We start from the raw sequence: 18,970 nt of genomic DNA, 5'->3' as shown, positions 1-18,970 counted from the left end.
ATAAAATGATCCCTATGAGTGCCACCTACTCCAATCAGAAATGATATAAGATAATGATAATATAGTGACCAAATTCTTTAAAGAATACAACAGTAAAATGCAAAACTATTAGAAATAAGACAGGAAATTAATTCAGCAGATAATTGTTAATCTTGCATTTAGCACACAAAGTGGTAAAATAAACATTTGAACTCCAGTTAATTATTTTAATGCTGTTGTTTATTTCTAATAGGATGGATGCATGTTAGAGCTCTGAAACTTTACATTTTACAAATTTTAAATATTCAAACTTACTGGAACATAGCCAAAAGATGTGAAAATCACTTTTGTTTGCCACCAGATCAAAGTGAAATTGATTATATTGATTGCACAGTTCTTGGTGATGAATGCCAATGTTTCACGGATGAGTATCTGAACTGGGGCTTTTTCAGGGTCCAATCTTGTCAGTTTAGGGAGATATCTCAACAACAGATACTCATTAAAGATCCGGTGGGCATTCTTCTGGCTATCTGTGACAAATACAAAGGTATCACTGCCTCTGATTTTAGGGCTTTTTTTCCAGGTTACCATGGTGATGTAGGTAAAAAGAGAGGCACTTTTATCACACTGAAAACTCTGACTTTAAACTTGTAATAGCCCACTAAACCTTCCTGTTAAACCCCTGTGTTTCACTCAAATAATGTATATTTGGTACTCCAGCACTACGTGATGTCACCTCACATCCTAAATAGATATATGCTACAGACGTTTTTCTATGGGTATAACATTGATAAGAAAAACTGAGATCAATTTGAGCCTTGGAATATTATTACAAAAATAAACTGGTGCAACCAAGCTATAACAACAACTGTGCTTTTAAAATTATGGATTAAACAGATGTTGCTTTTGGCAGCACAACTGGTGCACTTTAAATTTTTTAAACACATTCAAACCCTCTTCTGCCGCCTCCGCAGCATTTAACCATAACAGAACTCTTAAGATAAACACAGAGATTCTCAGATTTCTGCTGTGGTGGGCTCATCGTTTTCAGGATGTACTTCCATCTGTTAAAACAATGACATTGCATCAGATTGTGGTTCAGTGTAAGAGGTACAGTGGTAATGAGGAGCTGCTATAGGAATTGGGTGGTGCTGGCGGAAAGCAAGCGTCTCACTCACCTTAGTAGAAAAGCACTTGGCCCTGGGAACGAATTTCCATGATGTCACTCTCCACAGTGATTCACGGAGGGAGGCTGCCAACTCATGTGTGTCATGTACCTGACAAACACAAACCTAACAAGTTGTCAACGCCTCTGAATACAGTATTCAGTTTCTGCATCACACCATGAGACAAGCAGTTTTTCCACACCTTCATGCGGTTCAGACAGGCATTTCTGAAGTCCATGCTACTGCTGCTGCTCACGATGCTCATGGACGAACTGAGAATCACCTCAGCAGCTGCGTGCAGCTTTTCTTGTTGCTTAAGGACACACACAAACATACACAATTACTTTTTTCTGGTGCCGATAAGTGTTAGAAATGAATGTAAAACAACCATCACAATCTACCCGAGTATAGGGTTGTGCTTAATTGCATAACCAATTCAATCCATAGTGAGTGAAAAGAGAGAAAAGATGTCAATGATCAAAACTGTTGCTGATTCATTTTCTGTTAATGGACTAATAGTTATCATTAGAGGACTAAAAACTCTAACTAAAAGAAGTAGGATACTTAGTGTGCTTGTGCATGTGTGTGTATGTGTTTGTCATGCCTTTTTTCTGTGATTTTGCGATTTCAGTGTGTTCTTCAGCTCAGTCTGCACGGCTGCTACGACGGCCTGCCTGTTGTTGTTCAGAATGTCCTCCAGGTGGAGCTCTATCAACACCTCGGTGGCTGAATGATCAACAATTTGCATGTTTGCATTGGAAAACTGAAAGAAAGGCTGCCTACAGTGTAGGGTTTTGTGACTGTACATGCCGCTGCGGTTCCTCACCCATAAGATCAGTGAGCTGGGAGGTGAAGGGGTCACTATGCTGTAAGAAGAAGAAAAGCAGGAGACTCTGCTGCACTGTGGGAAGACTTGATTCCTGCTCTGGATCATCCCAGCTGTCTTTCTCTACTGTGTACACAGTACCGCCGCTATACACAAGATCTGCAGGGGATGTTGAAACATTTATGCCAAAGTAAAGAAAATAATAAGATGGATACAGTGAGAGTTACTTGAGATAAGAATTTTAAGAAGAAAACAGAGTGTTTGCATGAACCCACACATGGGTTACAACCAGCATGACATGTATCTAACATGCTGGCAATTAAAGACACACCTCTGGGTTGGGCAGATAATTGTAAGGGCATTTATTTATTTATTGCAGCCTTTTATGTCAGCATTAAAAAATAACATGTCAAACGTGTCTCTTTTCATGCCAAATCAAACTTCTTAAATAAAATAAATGTTGATGGAAGATGGAAATGGTCAGAGACAGCGTGAAGCAGGATGGATTACGGGGTGTTTTCAGGTTTCATTGTGTGAATGTGAATGGGCAGGGTATTGCTGATTAATACAGACTGTCGGTTTTGTTTGTAGTTATGATTTATTGTATACAAAGGGGGAAACACTTATTGTGAAAGAGCAGTTTCTGATAAAAGGGCCGTATTTTGACTGTTATCACTACATGAGTGCGTTTAATCAAACTGCTCCAGTCTGCTCTGTGTGCAAAACAGTGACCGTTAAGTCTTTTTAAAATGTAGCTTCCAGACTGATGTGTTTCTTTTTGATAGCTCTCTTTAGGGTAAGGCTTTAAATACCTGCTGCTACTACTTAAAATAAAATCTAAATGACTAAATGGTTAATAAAGACTTAAATTAGGCTCATTTTACTAGACTGCTGTCTGGACACAAGAAGATAGTTTGGTCTTTTTTAGAGAAGAGCGTCCTGCTTGTTAGGTACTCATTGACAGGAGAAACCATATAATATTTACAAGACTACTACTCTGTAATTCAAATGATCTTATCAACTATTCAAATATGCCATATACAACTAATTTGCAAAATACATGTTGGAAAACTATAATGCTGCTGCCTCTATGTCCATCAGTTTGGTCCAAATTTAAACCCAAAAAACTTGACGGATTGCTCTAAAAGGTTTTGGTAACTCTGATGGGACAGACTTTTTTGTGCATGGCACTGGCGGTCTTGTGGATGTGTCTTCTCAACTGCTGAATATTTTGCAACAAAACAGGTCCTGTTCTCAAGATGACAGATTTGTAGGAACTCTGGTTGTCCTGTCTTTTTATCTAGCACTGTCATCAAGTCAAACATTCAGTCTGCACGTTGCACACAGTTCACATTCCACATGCTTTCTACACTGTCACTGTGACAATATCAATGAAACGAAAATGAAACATCCCAAAAGCTATTAGCATGAAAAATTATGTAAATACTTCTGAAAAACAAGAAAAAAAACTTTTAAGTATATTACTTCAAAAAAGCACAGTAATTCATGGGAAACAGACAGTTAGGTCAAACCCTTTCTCCACAACTGAAATCGCTGCTATGAGAATATTTTGTGGTGCGACTGGAGCACTAAATCTTGTATTGGAAATAAATTTCAAGTGCAAATTAGTTGCAGATGAACCCCATTCTCATGAGGCAGGTTTTTAGAGTGCAGGGAAAACCACTGTTGTGACAGAAAGTAAATTCTGTAGTCCATTTTCTTTTAGTGCTTAATGCTTTTGTTTATGTTTTCTGTTTTCTGTGTTTTCTGTTCTGCGTCCATTGTTCTGTTTGGTTTTGCCTCTCCCATTCAAATGTCGGCCTTATGAGGTCCATAAAAGTTTTAATTAGCAGCCTCAGGCTTGGGCTCATTCTCTCATAAACCCACGCAGGTGGTTGAAATTAGTTTTCTTCAACAAAGGTAACAAATCCAAGTTCTAATTGTTTCAATGTCTTAATATCCTGTAAGGACAGGATTAACTGTTCCGGACTTTGGACCTACATCAGGTTCGTTTTATACTCTTTTTATTGGGAAATCAAACCTCTCAGCAAAAAGAGGTAAAATACACCCTGAACATCAGAACATGCTGTTCCCAGCAGTGATTACCTTTGAAAGAAGAGCAGTAAAGTCTATCTAGTCCCAGCTCTTGACAGTCCAGAACAGCTGGAAGTTTTTGAAAGAAGCCAGAGGGGCCATTGACAGGAATGTTACTGGGGTTGTATACCAACACATGGAAACATGTTAAGGAAGACTAATCCAAATCAGATGCCCCAAATGAGTCAGGCCCTTGTCTGAATTTCCCCTCGTATTCAATTCCTTTGCCTACCATGACAGGAAATGAGACTGTGTGGTACAGATGTATGATAAGACATGAAAAGGATATTTGTATGTGAGTAAGTTCTGTTGTCACATTGGGGTACGGCAGCAGACAGGGGGTCAGGAGTGTAACCACCTGAACACTCAGATCCCCAAAGAGGCCCTGCTCCATGGTTTGTGGTGGGATGCTGAGGGGCAACCTGCCTCCTATAGCAGGGTGTCCTCTCACACACCAGCACCCTTTCTTCACACACCACGGAGGCCTTTAAATTCAAGGGGACAAGAGAAAATCAGACAGATCAATAGGAGGCAGTTATTTTGGTCAAACCTTTAAAAGCGGCATTACTGACGGTGCAGAACAGGTGACGTCCAGGGTCAGTAACAGTTGGTCCGCCAGTGCAACTCTTCTCTTGAACTTTACACTGCAATAATATGATTATGTCAGCAATTCATAAAACAGAGACGGATATTTCCATTCCTTTGTCATTTATAATCCAGACTCCACTCAAGAGGGTTTAGCACAGCCAGCCTTTTGTCTCGTTTTCATGTTTTTACTCCAAGACAAACCACTCGAGGCAATTACAATGATCGACTGCAATACTCTTTTGCGTGAACTTTTTTATATTGAAGTTGCTTTTTAAACTTACTCAAAAATAACTAGCTAAATTCTGTTTATAAAGTGACATCCTTAATGAACTTAAAAACAAAGTCATTAATTGTGAGATGTTAAACAAGAGGGAGAACCTATGATATACATCGATGCACTTGTACCTCAGTTCCCGCAGTGAGGTCTCCTCGTTGATTTTGAGTTTGAGGTGGATTTGTATCTATGAAAAATAAGAAAGATGTAAACTTTTTTTGCTTGAAGCCTAACATGTGACTCGAGATGGGGAAACAGATCTGTTCATACCCCGGCATTAGCCAAAGAGAATGTGCGCAGGAATGCCTCTATATGGGCTTGCCACTCTGAAGTGCAATGTCTTGTGTCTTTTACCTGTACGTTGCAAGATATGTTAAAACAACATGTGACTCACACTACTTGCGTTACAACTGAAAGACAAGGAAAAAATAAATGCATGTCAGAATTCATCTGGGTTGTTTTTCTACCTGAAAAGATAGAAGCAATCTGAGGGAACCATACAGATCTGTGAAGGCACTCAGCTCCTCAGGGTCAGGCTCATTACATGGCCACACACAGGGAAACATGTTCTCTTTCAAACTGGCAAGGACTGATGTAGCAAGAACAGAGGCGATGTAGTGCACAGAGGTTCCAGTTATGTGTACATGTCTATATTTGTGTATACATACCAGGTTGGAGGGCTTCCATTTGAATCCCTGCACACCAGGGGCCAGCCGCTGCAACTGTGCAATTAACTAGATCAATACAACAAAACATTAGCCTTTGTTCCAAGAGCTGCTGGGACAACTAGCTTCCTGTTAGTTATCTTTATACTGCAGTAAATTTACATGAAGGCACTAACAGTAATTGTACAGTAATAAATTATTTTGTTTTCATGCCTCAAGGTAACCAATTAATCATCTGTTGATGAAATGATCTTCACCATACTTTGGAGATTAAATTAATTTATGTAGACACTTAATATTTACGACATAATTTGTAGCTTTAATTGATACAATAAAAATCTATTGAAGTTTTATTTTAGGTTAGTTTCCACTCATCTACCTAGGCTACCCTAGACCCACCACTTTGTTAGGTACACCTTCTTAGTACTGGGTTGGACCCCCTTCTGCCTTCAAAGCTGCTTTAATTCATTCTTTGATGGTCAATAGGTAGTAAGGATCCCAAAGTCTGCCAAGAAAATATCTCCCCACACCAATGAACCACCAGCAGCCTGACCTGATGATACAAGACTGGATGAATTTGTGCTTTCACGTTGTTTACATTAAATTGTGACCGTAACATCCAAGTATTCCACGATGAATTGTGACTCATCAGACCAGGCATCTTTTCCAGTCTTCTATTTTCTAATACTGGTTAGGCTGTTTGTTTTGTAGCCTCATTTCTACAAAACATCCGCACTCTGTGTGGTCTACTGTGGCTGTAGCCCATCTGCTTCAAGGTTGGGCAAGAGAACTGCCACTCATCTCATATTTTCCTCTTTTTGGACCATTTTCAGTAAACCATAGAGATGACTGTGTGGGAAAATACCAGCAGTTCAGCAGAAATACTCAGACCAGCCCCTTGGGCATCAACATGCATGCCAATGCATTGTTTTTATCCCTATTCTGAGGCTCAGCTTGAACTTCAGCATAGTCATCTTGACCATGTTTACTTACCTAAATAAATTCAACTGCTACCATTTGATTGCCGATCAGATATTTTATAAGAAGCTGAATGTGTCCCTAATAAAATGACCTGTAGATATTAAAATACTGTATTTTTCTAATATATAGTGTGTATCAAAATAACCCCATTTATCCAAAGACATTGTCATTTCAATATTTGATCAAACCCCACCTTAATCCTCATTTATCTCCCTGTTATACCTCTTTTACTGCTCATTTGGTGTTATAGCAATCTCAGCTGCTTTGACTCACCAGTGCAGTTCAGCTTTTGCGTAGAAACTCCTGTGTCAGTCCACAAAAGCAACAAAAGTCCTCCGCCTGTCCTTAAACAAAGCTTTTGCCTTTGCTTTCCCATTAGCATGAGCAAACGCAGCACCTGGAGAGGCCATTTGAAAAAACAAACTCCTAGCTTAGCATGCTAACGCTACTTGCTAGTTAGCGTTAGCTAGTAATTTGCTATAGAAGCACTTAAGAGCATCTTTATTAATCTCTAAATCTCTTTATCCATTTTCTTTTCTACCATGAATCAAGAATAGCTATTACTTAAAAAATTACCTGTTGCATTTCTTTCAGCATTTTCAGTTGTTGCCTTAACCTATATTTAACATAAACTTTTGTTCCGTAATTAGGCTGTTGACTCATACCAATCCAGGAAAGCATCTGTATATAATTTGAAAATGATTTATTATTTATTAGTTGTTTAAAATATTTGACACAATCATCATCATCATCATCATCATCATAATAATAATAATAATAATAATAATATTTTTACATAGTTTTGAACATGGTTTTTATTGGTATGTATTGCATTGCTACCTGTTTTATCACTTACTATTTAGTTTTAATGAAAAGTGATGATGACTTGATAATTTATATGTAAGCATATAATAGGCAGTAGTTTAAAAAGTATGTTTTTGAACATTTAAAATTGATCTTAAAAAATGTCTATATACTTAGGCATATTAAATCATAAGAAAGTAATTTATTTATTTTTATTTTTCATAAAAAACTGTTCGTATACAGTGACAAGTATTTGCCTCCTTTGTAATTTCTCCGTTTTTTCCCCTACATTTGTTACACTTAACTGTTTCAGATCATCAATCAAATACTAGTAATAGAAAAAGATAACCTGAGTAAATACGCCACACTGTTTAAATGATTATTTCATTTATTATAAAAGCTATCCAAATCCATCTGGTCCTGTGTGAAAAAAGATAAGTGGAGTGTAAATCTGTTCAGTGGTTGTTCTGTCCTTGGCAGCAAGAACGACAATCAAGTAACTGGAAATGAGTCTTTCACATCACTGGGGAGGAGTTTTTGGCTACTCTTCTTTGCAGAATTATTTTACCCCGGTCAAATTGGAGGGTTTGTTTTCTATTCTTTTTATGCAGTCCTGTGTTTGTTAGTTTTAGGTCAGACGTAATGGGACTCAAACCCTTTAAAAAGTTAAACTTTTGTCTTATCAGTCAACAGATTATTTCCCCAAAGTTTTGCAGTTCTTGAGTCATCGATGCACTCTTGAAGTAATTTAGGTTCACCAGTGTGATTCACTAAAGTCTTAAAGCCTTAGACTGACTGATAGATGTGAGTGACCTTGTTTCTCATCTGTTCTTGAGTCTTTTTAGATTGCGGCATGATGTGTTGCTTTTTGAGATCTTTTAGCCTGCTTCACTTTGTCAAACAGGGTGATTTCTTGATTCAACAGGTCTCGCAGTAATCCAAGTGAAGATAGTATAGATAGAGAAATCGAACTCTGCTTTTCAAAAAAAAATGTCACTAACCACAGTTAATTCATGATTTAACAAGAAGGTGACAATGACTTTTTCACACGGGACCTTGTTGGTTTGGATATTTTTTCCCAAAATAATTGAAATCTTTTAAAAGCTGCATTTTGTATTTAGTTTTAGTTCTAGTTTTAGTGTTATCTTTGCCTGATATTAAAATGTTTTTGCAGATCTGAAACATTTAAGTGTGACAAACAGGCATAAAACTAAGAAATCAGAAAGGCGGCAAAAACCTTTCAAGGCGCTCTTCTCTGTTAATGTTAGCAAAAGCACTTAATTATATGGTGATAAATAATTATTAATGATGCAATAAAAGTCACTGTACCACTGGTACTTTGTACTGTACAGCTGTTATTTTGTGGTGTTTATCAGGCTCATTGCGTGTACCTCTGTTTGCAAAGACATCATTATGCATGTATTTATCATATCTTTTGGGATCTTTTTCATTCTTAAAGAATAACAAACACAACACAATTCTTTCCAAGTAAATGTAATAATTTAATTTCTTTGTAATTATTCATAAATATAAAATTCAATATTGCACAGTGTGAAAAAATCACCAGAAGATTAAAACATCTAAATTTCACAGTTGCTGATTGGATGAAGACATATGAAACTCTCCTTTAGCACAAATCACTTTCCTTCTTTCTTGGACCACTCGCTGTATCCACCAGTATAATTGCGTGCGCTGAAATAGAGAACAGAGATGAAAGATGTCAGAATATAAAAGCTGTCATTATTACATCACAAACATGCAGTAGAAAGCTGCACATTTGTAACAACAACAACAAAAACCAAAGATGGCTCTCTACAGTCTTAAGGACTTCTTGCCCTTGTGTTAATAAAGAAGACTTGGAGTTTTTTTTTTTAATGGGCCTTGTGCATGTATGTGTGTGTATTGTGTATTATAAGCAATAACGTATTTACGTCACGTATCCCAGCTGTTGGACCTTGCCGATGGCCAGTCCTGATCGCCTGCCCGTCTGGCAGGAAAACACCAGCTCTGGTGCATCCAGCTGTGGCTTCTTTATGCCATACTTGGCCTTGAATTCATCTGGATTCATTGCAAAAGCAGTCTCCACTGTATCAACTGAAGGAATCAAAGAAGAGACAAAGGTAGAAAACATGAAGATGCAAATGAAAACTTCGAGAAAACGTACAGAACTTGAAAAACAATCTCACGTGGGATATTGGTGCATCCTGGAATATGTCCTTTTGCCACCTCTTCTTCACTGCGGACATCAATCAGAATGAGATTCGGGCTCTTTCCCACAAGAGCCTTCAGTTCCTCATAGGAAATATCCTTGGTACCTTGAACATGGCAGAAAACACGAGAAACCGTATGATAACGTTTCATCAAATTAAATAAAACTGCACCACTGTCTCTTTTAGATACAGGTTTTAAGTGACAAATCATCCTGACACAAGAATGTATTATTAAGGATCCTTGCCAAAGAAAACTAATTACTGTTCATATGAAGGGTTAGATGTAATATGACACCTGCTCTACCTGTACAAAGGTACATGCAAACACACTGATAAGGAAGGATGTATCAATGCTAACCGCACCGATATCAGTGGTTTCATGTCATTTGGCATGTGTAATTTAGTCATTCAGAGACTATCTTGGCTCTACTGTTAGTGCCGCAGCAATCTAGCAATAATAATAATGATAAAATACATGCACATGACCCAGCCACTTTGTTAGGTACATCTGCTCAGCTGGTCATCATCTCAAAAATTTAATTAACCTGTCACACGGCAGACAAGGCTCACCAAAAATTAAACAATAGAAGAGTCATTTCAGCATGGTCCAAATTCTCTAAAGCTTATTTATAGCAGCTTCTGGAATCGATACCAAGAAGAAAAGAGAAAACTCTGAAGCTAAAAGGTTGTTTTACTATCAAGGTGTACCTATTAAAGTGGTTCATTTAAATTGTCCTAGTTATTTAAACACAGTAAGGTAAACAGAGTGTTGAGTTCAGATATTAAAATCTGTGTCAGAAGAACCAACTGGACCTGCCATTTAGTTTCACATCATTAGTTTCTCAATTTGGCTTCTAGTTTAAGTAGAAGATGCCCTGAAAACCCCCCCTGACATTTAGCTCCCCTTTCATGCTATATTCCTTACAAGATAATTTATCTCGCATGTTGACATAATTGTTCTTATCATATAGTGTGATGAATATGAGCCTGTAAAATAGTTTAAAGGTACACTGTCCTGACTGGCTGCGAATATATGCAGATAATTATTGGTGGTTATTATAGCTGATTGCTGTTTGTTGCTCGAATATCTGTCTTAAAAGATTCCAGTTTGACCTTTTTATTGTTTGCTGAGTCCTTCTTACCCTACAAAGTGAGGTTTCTTCATCTAAATATTTAGTAGTAAGAGAAAGAAAAGTGGGAAAATGAAAAAGTTCAACAAAAGAACCCCAAAACCAGTTTAAGTTAATTCATATTTTTATGAAAGCTTTTTATTACTTCTTCTCAAGCTACTGTAGTTTTAAATTGTTATTTTAAAAAATGTTTTCCCCATTAAATTAGATGTGCTTCAATTCAGACAGTAATAAATATTAAAATATGATATTTAAATATTATAAATGTTACAGTTTGTAATATTGTTAACACATTGTTAACAAAGTGGAAGAGTGGGCTAAACGACTCACCTGTGTTCGCCATCCTGTTTGTTGGTTGAAGTTGAAAATATGAATGGTATTAGCAATCACATATGCTAGAATAACAATGCATCTTCTTCTTTATGCATTTGTTTGGTGGCACCTGATTGGTTCACCTACAGGTAAAAGGTGGAGCTTAGCCCTTGAGACTTCATCGCTTAGCCAATCAAATCAATGTCTTACTGATTTGTTTCCCAAGTAAAAGCTAGAGGAGGTATTTAATGACTGTGCAAAAGCCTGTTTTACAGTGTACAGTCAGTGGCTTAAATATTTTTTACAAATGTTTTGTGCAAGTAAAATTATGAGTATGACATGCCTAAAGGATCAAAAGTAAACCAGTCTAATTGTCTCAGCTCTTATAATGCAGACACAATCGCATTATTAGAATAAAGTGAACGCAACCTTCAAGTGGAAGCTAAAAAAAGTCAACACATATAGAGTTCTCATTTAAATGATTTTATTTAAAAAAAAGCACTCAGCACTCTATCTAAAAAAATAATATTTACTTTACATTCCGTCTTTGATAGATTAAAAAAATATTACAGATCTACAGAGGTTAATTTGCCAGCAAATAAAACTGTGGTGGTTGCAAAGTAGCATAATAAATGATTTGTTAACATTAGTCCTCCACTTTACTAACATATTCACTCATATTTACACATTCCTTGAAGAAGGAGTTTAAATAATATTTAAATTCTACAATCATTGATTACACAACTACAGAACTGCATTTGTCCAGATCACAGTGTTCCACCTGTACTTTAGTAAGTCCATCAGTAGAGTCTCGCTTTCCCTTTCGAAACTTCTGATATTTCCCACAGATCAGAGCTGTTGTTACAACCAGTAAAAGGAGAGCGACTCCACCTCCTATGACCCAGGCCATCAGTGTGTGGTCAGAAGATTCACGAAATTCATACCGCTTACATGAAAAATCTGAAGGATCGCTGTTTCCTGCGTTGTTCACCGCCACCACACAAACTTTAGTTCCCACTTCCAAAGATCTGACCAAACCCTGCCGTGAAGCATCCCCAAACTTCTGGATTTCACCGTCCCTTCCCTCGGTGACTATTCTGTACTCAGATACCACTGAAGATGGAGCACACCACTGCACCTGTATTTTCCCTCTGTCACTCCCCTCACTGACTGGCACCAGTGCTTGGATACGTGGTGGGTGAGGACGCACATTAGCTCCACTCATCCCAGGGCAGAGGCACCCAGTTTGCACTGAAAGTGTAGCGCAGGGAACCTGGTTCTCCGAGCAGGGGTCATACTTGCAGAGCTGGGGTTTCCGGTCCGTCTTTAGGATGTTCACCACCCTAGGAGGAGCTTTGGTGATGTCATATTCATCCTCAATAAAGCCATAATCATCCTGGCTGTCTGAGCCTGTGTCAATTACGTGTATGATCCGTTGACGGGTGATGGGTGCGGAAGTAGAGGCAGCATTAGTGAAGAAATGGGAATGCATGGGAGGCAAGACAAAAAAGAGAAGAGCCACCAGGTTCCTGCAAAGTGAGGTCATCTCTGTGAAAAGAAATGACAAGAATAAAGATGGTCACTGGTCACTTTACAGCCATAAACAGACTGATTGATGCAAACTAACCACAGCTTGAGATTGATGCAAACTGACCACCACCAGTAGGCAACGGTGGTGCCTACTGGTGGTGGTCAGAGGGCCCGGTGGCGCCAGTGTCCGGCAGTCTCACCTCTGTCAGTGCGCCCCAGGGCAGCTGTGGCTACAATGTAGCTTGCCATCACCTGTGTGTGAATGGGTGAATGAATGTAGTGTAAAGCGCTTTGGGGTCCATAGGGACTAAATAAAACACTATACAAATACAGGCCATTTACCTTAACACGTACTGTTAAGATGACTAGTAACTGTTAACATCTTAACTGTTAAAACAACTCCATGCTGTTTGATACAAAGACACATTTTTCTTTGAGTTCTCCTCTGCTCTTCGGTGTAATATTTTAGAGTGCAGATATGATCAGTCCCTCTCTTTTCAGGGTGCCATCAGGTGTTGAGCAAATTAATGGAGGGAACAATAAAAAAAAATTATTAATATGATTTTTTAGCTTTGAGAAACTTAAGTGTTACCTTAGCAGTATGCTTGGTATTATTATCTTGTTGCAGGATGACTTGCGGTCTAGATAACAGATACGTTTCTATGCACGTCAGAATTCATTGTGCAACTGCCCTCAGCAGTCATATCATCAGAGGAGATAAGCTTGCTAGCACCTGTGGTAGCCACAGCACCCTTGCTACCATTTTTAAAAGACGAGCTTTGGATCTTGGGCAGTTCCTTTTTGTCTCCACCCTTTCCTCTTGCCCTCGCTCTGATACAGCTTAATCTTATTCTCATCTGTCCACGACGCCTTATTTTTCAGAATTCTGCAGGCTCGTTTAAGTACTTTTTAAACTTAAACTGTAGTCTGGCTGTCCTGTTTTTGTGGCCAGCTAGTGGTTTGCATCTTGCTTCTGTATTTCTATTCATGAAGACTTTGAAGTCTCTGACAAACACATACCTGCCCCTGAAGACCGTTTCTGATCTGTTTCTTTGCCATAGTGAGGTTCTTTTGTCCTCAGCAGTGGTCTTCCTGGGGTTAGTAGGCCCATTGTGATTACAGAGCTGATGTCTTTAACTGTTTTATTCTTCTCATAATACCTTTAGCTTTTTTCCTGTTGTTGAACAATGGCAACTATAGACTCTGTAGAAGCAAGCATAAGTAACTTATCCCTACACTCATGGACCAATGTCCGACCTTGATAAGATAAGTGGAAGAGAATGGATGGATGGATGGATGGATGGATGGAAATGAGGGGGACTGACAAGCAGAGAAAAATTCATCCTTGTCCCAAACATTATGGAGGGTAATATATCAAAGAAGATATTTTTTATTTCTGGTAAGACATAAAATGAATTTCTTTGGCTGGATTCGAGGCACCAGGATGCTGTTTGCCTCGGTTTACAGCTCATAATGCTCTTAAGTATACTCAAACATCTGCAGTGTCCTATCCTGTAAACACAGTTAGATAAATAAATACTGAGTGCGGGAAGGCAAGTACAACTACCCCATCAGCACTACCATTTGTACCTGGCAGAAAGCCAGGGGAGTTTTGTGGGAACCCAAAATGCACAAAAAGTAAACTGGCTTTCATTCTGGTCAGTTTATAAAATTAATTATAACAGTCAGAGAACATTTTTCATGCTGTTAAAAGATAATACTAAACCTCTAAAAATAAAACATGGAGCAAAGAAAATACTGAAATGGGTCTACAGTACCTGCTTAATGCTGATGGATGTGTCAAGTCTCAAGTCTGAAGTTCTTTGTTTCCACTCTGGCTTCTCTCACCGTGTGCTCCAGACTGTCTCAAGTTCTCAGTCTTAAGCTGTTTCTCTCAAACTCTCTCCTCCTCCTCATCTACACCCCCTCCTCATTCTGTCCCTTCAGGGCCTCCCTCCACCTCCTCTTTTTACTCTTTTTTCACTTCTTGCCATTTTGTTTTTCTTCCAACTGATCACCGGTGCTCTTTTATTTTTTTAATCCCTGCCTCGAATTTGTGTTTGAATGTGCGTTAGGAGGAAGAGGGGGAGAGCCGCCATGTGTCTGTGTGCTGCTCAGCATATTAATTTGCTAAGTAACAGCGGGAGACAGGCTTGTGCTTGTTGCTCAGAGTGTTTTTCACAATCCGTAGGTGTAGCTGTCTGTTTTTCATTGCTTCGTTTTAACGCTAAACTTCCCATATGGTTTGCAGGTGTTGTTATGGAAGGGGACAGCACATAAGGTCACCTAACTACATGTTTATTTGTGCTTTTCAGAGTCAGGAGGGGGGTGAGGAATGCTTGGGTGTGTATTTATTAAAGTTGTCCTGCATCTCTTGAAGCCCCTCATTGTGAGACATTGGAGAGGAACGATGGAGGTTTGTTTTGTTCTTACCCTTTTATGGGATAAAGCTGGCAAAGGACAGATGTTTTTTTCTTGTTCCAAATGCCACTGTGGCACTGATGAGAGGAAAAGTACCAGCGCAGGAGCCTCCTTTTATCGTTAAAGATTCACTCAACCCATACCACTGAAAATGTTGATGACATCTTTGGATCTTTGAAACAATTCAGAAACAATTCCCAAGATCTTTGGCCATTTTTAGGCAGTAGAGTCACGCCGATAGAATTCAGAGTATTTTATACAACATTACAGTTCTTTGTTTGGGAGGATGATGATTGGCTTCTTCGTGTGTAAAAAAAAAAAAAAAAAGTAAACAATGTGTTTAAAAAGTCATAAGTGCCTTTGAATTTTCTCAGAATGATTATTTGATATAAATATGAGAAGATTTGAAGGCAAATCTGTTAAAGTTTTAGTGATTATGACTATACATATGAGGGCAAAACGATTAAAGAAAGCAATAAATGAGTCCACATAAAAATAAAATAGAAAAGAACCAAAACATGCAGTGATTCAAAGTGGAACAACACAATTACTGGGCCAGTTTGTTTAATGCTTTAACTCTCAATCTATGCAAAAAAAAAAGCTTTAGTTGGCGCTTCAAGAACACACATAATAACATCATATGAATCCACACTGGGAAAAGTTTTGCTGCACAAAAAAACTTAGCAGGATTTAGACCCACATAGCTCTAAAGAATTGAAAGTGAGGTGTAGCCTTTAATTTTTCATAACATCTACAGTCTTTCTCCTAATTAACTTTAAAAATTCTTCACTATCACATTTATGACCTTGAAACTCTATGTGCTTGTTAAAAAGGAGTCCAGCTGAGTCATCACTTAGGAAGTTACAATGTAGTAACACATTTTCAGAGAAGAGAGGAGGCGCTTCACAAGTGGTTGTGCCTGTTGTGGGAAATGAAACAGTGTTGGACGTCTTGGTTTTATTATCATGCAGAAGGCATATATTCTTTTCTCCTGACTCAGCACAGCCTTGTTCAAAGGCTGCGCTGAAGGATTAAAAAGTGTATCGCTGAACTGAAAAGTTCAGACTTTCAAACAGGTCAAGTGAAGCCGATAAGACTACTCAGTTTAAACCTAATGAAGGTTCCCAGGAGTGGTCAGATATCGATTACTTCTGAAATGTCATCTATTCCACATCTTTGGTCACTTGATATTCGTGGTATTTCCCTTAAGTAATATCTCAGTGCTTACTGGATGAAGCAAACATTTGATGAACGCATTCACATCCTCGGGATTAACTGTAATCATGTTAGTCATGTCAAAATGGAAAACTTTCCATTTCCGAGTACTTTAATTTTCGGATGAAGACCTGTGAAAAGTTCCCTGCGGTCACAGCTGTATTTTAATGTTCATCCAAAGACATTTTAAGGGAGAATCTTGATACTGGGAGAACTTCTGGTGGAAAAATTTTTTTTAATATCTTATTTGGAGAAAAAGTTAGCAAAGCTTTTCAATGGTTACACGACTGCTGATCCTGGGGTTATTTAAGACACTGAAGAACTATTTCAGCGGTTCTTCAAAGGAACTGCCAAGTACCAAGATCTGGTTTTAAAATGACTTGATTTATTGCTCATTAGCAATAAATGCGGATTATGTCTCTGAACAAGGCAGCGTAGGTTTTCTCCTTGCACTCCTGTGTTTAGTCAGTCAACCAAGCATGAATATAAGATGCATCATTTCTGTGTCATGGTTCAGTAGAAAATTCAGGAAGAACTACCGTAAATTCAGTAGCAAAGACCATGTTTAGAAAAGTCAAAGAAAAGCTTCTCCTTAAGTCGTCCCGCATATGTATATTCTGTCTTCATGTTGTTTTGGCTACGTGAGACAACCATCTCTTCCCCTGTCTGATCCCCCGTTTGCCACGTCAGAAACTGCCAGGTATCAAAGGTTTCCCTGAAACTGTCTGGTACAAGTTTCTGTGGTTCATCAAGTTGAAGTCATTCATTTCAACATCCAGTCAATCCTTGAGGACAGTCCAGGATCTGTGATAACGATTCTTCTCTCATTACAGAAATATTCTCACATTTTTGGCACAGCAGTAAGTTTTTTTTTTGCTTCATCCAGCTCAGCGTGGCCATTTTGCTCCATTATTTTTTTTATTCTAAAATAAGCACGATCAGTGTTTTATGACATTAACAATGAAGAGAGCCAAAGAATTTCATTCTGCATGAACACAGTGTCAGATTAAAAGAAACATACAGAAACAGTAGCTTACAATAAAGATTTTTTCAAAAGTCTGCAAGCAATGACTCAGCCAACGATACATCTAGGCAGACTCCAACACAGAGACACTTCCATCAGCTTGCATGCTATTTGTGTGTGAGGTCACACTTGTGAGGGTAGGATTACATCAGATAAAGAAGGAGCTCCTCTCTTCATCAAATATGGAAAGCGGAATCGACAGAACAGAAATGGAAGGAAGTATCTGCTATTTTTAACAGGCTACAGCCAATCAGCCATTTTTTTTAGGTTTAATTTATTGCCTGTTTTTTCATGTTCATTGTCAACTCTGTAACAACTACTTACAGACGCTTACAATCACATAAAGAATACATGCGTAGATTTAAAAAAGTATACAGCATAGAGTCAGTGACTGATTATGTTCAGTAAATCTTGTGATCGTTGGGAGGTGGGTAATTCCTGGAGGAATGTCTCAACTCCCTTATTCAGCTTCTTCTCTCAGGTAAAACCAAGCAAACACAGGTGGCTGAAGGAAAACTATGCACAGACTGAGCTGATAGCTGATATAGTCACTGTTTTGTCTTCACTGGTTTTTCTAACATGCTCTTATGTACTGATAAGGTCAGCAGTTGTTGAAGGTGGAGATGATCACTAAGAAGGCTGAGCTTTTTTTTTTTTTTTTTATTACTTTCTGCGGTCAGTTTTAGGCCAGACTGGTTTTTTTTTCATAGAAACTGTGGTTCAGAGGTCCCTGAGGAATAAAGGAAGCCATAAAGATTGAGTCATATTACTTGAGATAATGAGTTGCCTGCCAGTGCACATTCCCCTTCACTCCTACATGTTTAAGCATGTTGCTGTATGTGATACACAGCCACCACCATATAGACAGCTCCATGGTTTAAACTAGTGGTGTAGTAGTGGTAAAAAAAATCCCTACTGATATGAAATTTTTCTAATATATTATTTTCCTGAGTAAAACAACAATTATTTATTAAATACGGAATCTCCTCTAACATATGTTTATTGAATTAAAATAACATCCCTTTAGTTTCACATTCACGTATTCAGTTTCTGATTGATTTGGCGTGACTTAATCAAACTCATTCTCCATTCCCTCTCCTAGTCCATACGTCTCTGAGGATTTAAGCTATTTCTGTTTAAACAGGAAGCACTGCTATTGGCTAAATCCCAATCACCTTTGACCTCCCACTTCACTCAAAAGGAATCTCGTGGTAGGGTTATTACCAGACTCTGTGATGTTGTGTGAACCACTACTTTCAGCTTAAAATAGCCGTGGAACCAGAATGCAGTCCCAGTCAGCGTGAAGTCCCAGTGATCCTCCAGAGGATAATTGGAAACAGAAGTGTAATGTAGCAGCACTATGTGATGACGAGGTCCCACATTCCCAAATCTGCCCACAATAGAGTGAATTATAAATTTGAATTGGATTTGTTTTATTTTATTGGCCTTTTAAATTACACAGATGGGTTTATTTCTATTTTCTTTTTCCCTTTCCCCTTTTTTCCCTCTCTTTTAAAAAAACTTGAATGTGCGTAAAATTTTATGCTCTAATTTTTTACTTTTATGTAGGCATATATGAACCTTTTCATTTTTTCCCCTCTATAAATCACTTTTTTCAATTTTGAATGGTGATATACAAATAAAAAGTTCATTTGATTCCCCAATGAACTTACAATACCTATGCATATTTTATTAATTATTTGTGTGTCATGAACCGGATCAAATCCCAGACAAAATACAGACACCAGACA

The 18,970-nt window shown here is 38.1% G+C and overlaps 3 protein-coding genes across 8 annotated transcripts; all 3 read right to left on the bottom strand.

Moving 5' to 3' along the window:
* Window positions 1-179: 179 nt before the first annotated feature.
* Window positions 180-7,241, bottom strand: zgc:195212 (DUF4554 domain-containing protein). 6 transcript variants are annotated; one of them, XM_039618982.1, is made up of 14 exons: window positions 7,150-7,241; window positions 6,847-6,970; window positions 5,596-5,661; window positions 5,395-5,516; window positions 5,198-5,281; window positions 5,059-5,114; window positions 4,638-4,709; window positions 4,355-4,550; window positions 4,078-4,189; window positions 1,972-2,130; window positions 1,750-1,871; window positions 1,348-1,458; window positions 1,158-1,271; window positions 180-1,043 (listed from the first exon to the last, which is right to left on the bottom strand). In XM_039618982.1, exons 1-14 carry the CDS (start codon window positions 7,234-7,236, stop codon window positions 996-998), a joined length of 1,473 nt encoding a protein of 490 aa, XP_039474916.1. In that variant the 5' UTR covers window positions 7,237-7,241; the 3' UTR covers window positions 180-995. The 6 variants fall into 6 exon arrangements, 4 of the variants coding, with proteins under 4 accessions (XP_039474916.1, XP_039474922.1, XP_039474912.1 ...); XM_039618988.1 differs by having other exon boundaries at window positions 4,078-4,201; window positions 5,596-5,649; XM_039618978.1 differs by having other exon boundaries at window positions 181-1,043; window positions 4,078-4,201.
* A 1,636-nt stretch (window positions 7,242-8,877) lies between these two features.
* Window positions 8,878-11,091, bottom strand: LOC116320594 (thiosulfate:glutathione sulfurtransferase-like). The gene is made up of 4 exons (XM_031740266.2): window positions 11,048-11,091; window positions 9,564-9,692; window positions 9,309-9,471; window positions 8,878-9,069 (listed from the first exon to the last, which is right to left on the bottom strand). Exons 1-4 carry the CDS (start codon window positions 11,058-11,060, stop codon window positions 9,015-9,017), a joined length of 360 nt encoding a protein of 119 aa, XP_031596126.1. The 5' UTR covers window positions 11,061-11,091; the 3' UTR covers window positions 8,878-9,014.
* Window positions 11,092-11,503: 412 nt separating this feature from the next.
* LOC116318213 (leucine-rich repeat neuronal protein 4-like) lies at window positions 11,504-14,455 on the bottom strand. Its single transcript, XM_031737192.2, has 2 exons — window positions 14,338-14,455; window positions 11,504-12,577 (listed from the first exon to the last, which is right to left on the bottom strand). The coding sequence occupies exon 2, from the start codon at window positions 12,573-12,575 to the stop codon at window positions 11,766-11,768; it is 810 nt and encodes a 269-aa protein (XP_031593052.2). The 5' UTR covers window positions 12,576-12,577; window positions 14,338-14,455; the 3' UTR covers window positions 11,504-11,765.
* Between the last annotated feature and the right edge of the window lie 4,515 nt (window positions 14,456-18,970).

The sequence above is a fragment of the Oreochromis aureus genome, linkage group 2, assembly GCF_013358895.1.
Source record: "Oreochromis aureus strain Israel breed Guangdong linkage group 2, ZZ_aureus, whole genome shotgun sequence".
Taxonomy (NCBI): domain Eukaryota; kingdom Metazoa; phylum Chordata; class Actinopteri; order Cichliformes; family Cichlidae; genus Oreochromis; species Oreochromis aureus.
Note: the sequence above shows the minus strand (reverse complement) of the source record. Positions and strands in the feature narration are given on the sequence as shown.

Bases quoted from the DNA above. Each gene is read 5' to 3' on its own strand.
- zgc:195212 (XM_039618978.1), bottom strand. From the start codon at position 7,236: ATGAGTCAACAGCCTAATTACGGAACAAAAGTTTATGTTAAATATAGG. The intron at 5,115-5,197 runs GTATGAACAGAT...TATTTTTCATAG, and splicing joins TCTCTTTGGCTAATGCCGGG to ATACAAATCCACCTCAAACT. The intron at 1,459-1,749 runs GCATGACAAACA...TGTGTCCTTAAG, and splicing joins CGCAAAATCACAGAAAAAAG to CAACAAGAAAAGCTGCACGC.
- LOC116320594 (XM_031740266.2), bottom strand. The intron at 9,472-9,563 runs GTGAGATTGTTT...TGATTCCTTCAG, and splicing joins AGGATGCACCAATATCCCAC to TTGATACAGTGGAGACTGCT. The intron at 9,070-9,308 runs GTAAATACGTTA...TCTCTATTTCAG, and splicing joins CAACAGCTGGGATACGTGAC to CGCACGCAATTATACTGGTG.
- LOC116318213 (XM_031737192.2), bottom strand. From the start codon at position 12,575: ATGACCTCACTTTGCAGGAACCTGGTGGCTCTTCTCTTTTTTGTCTTG.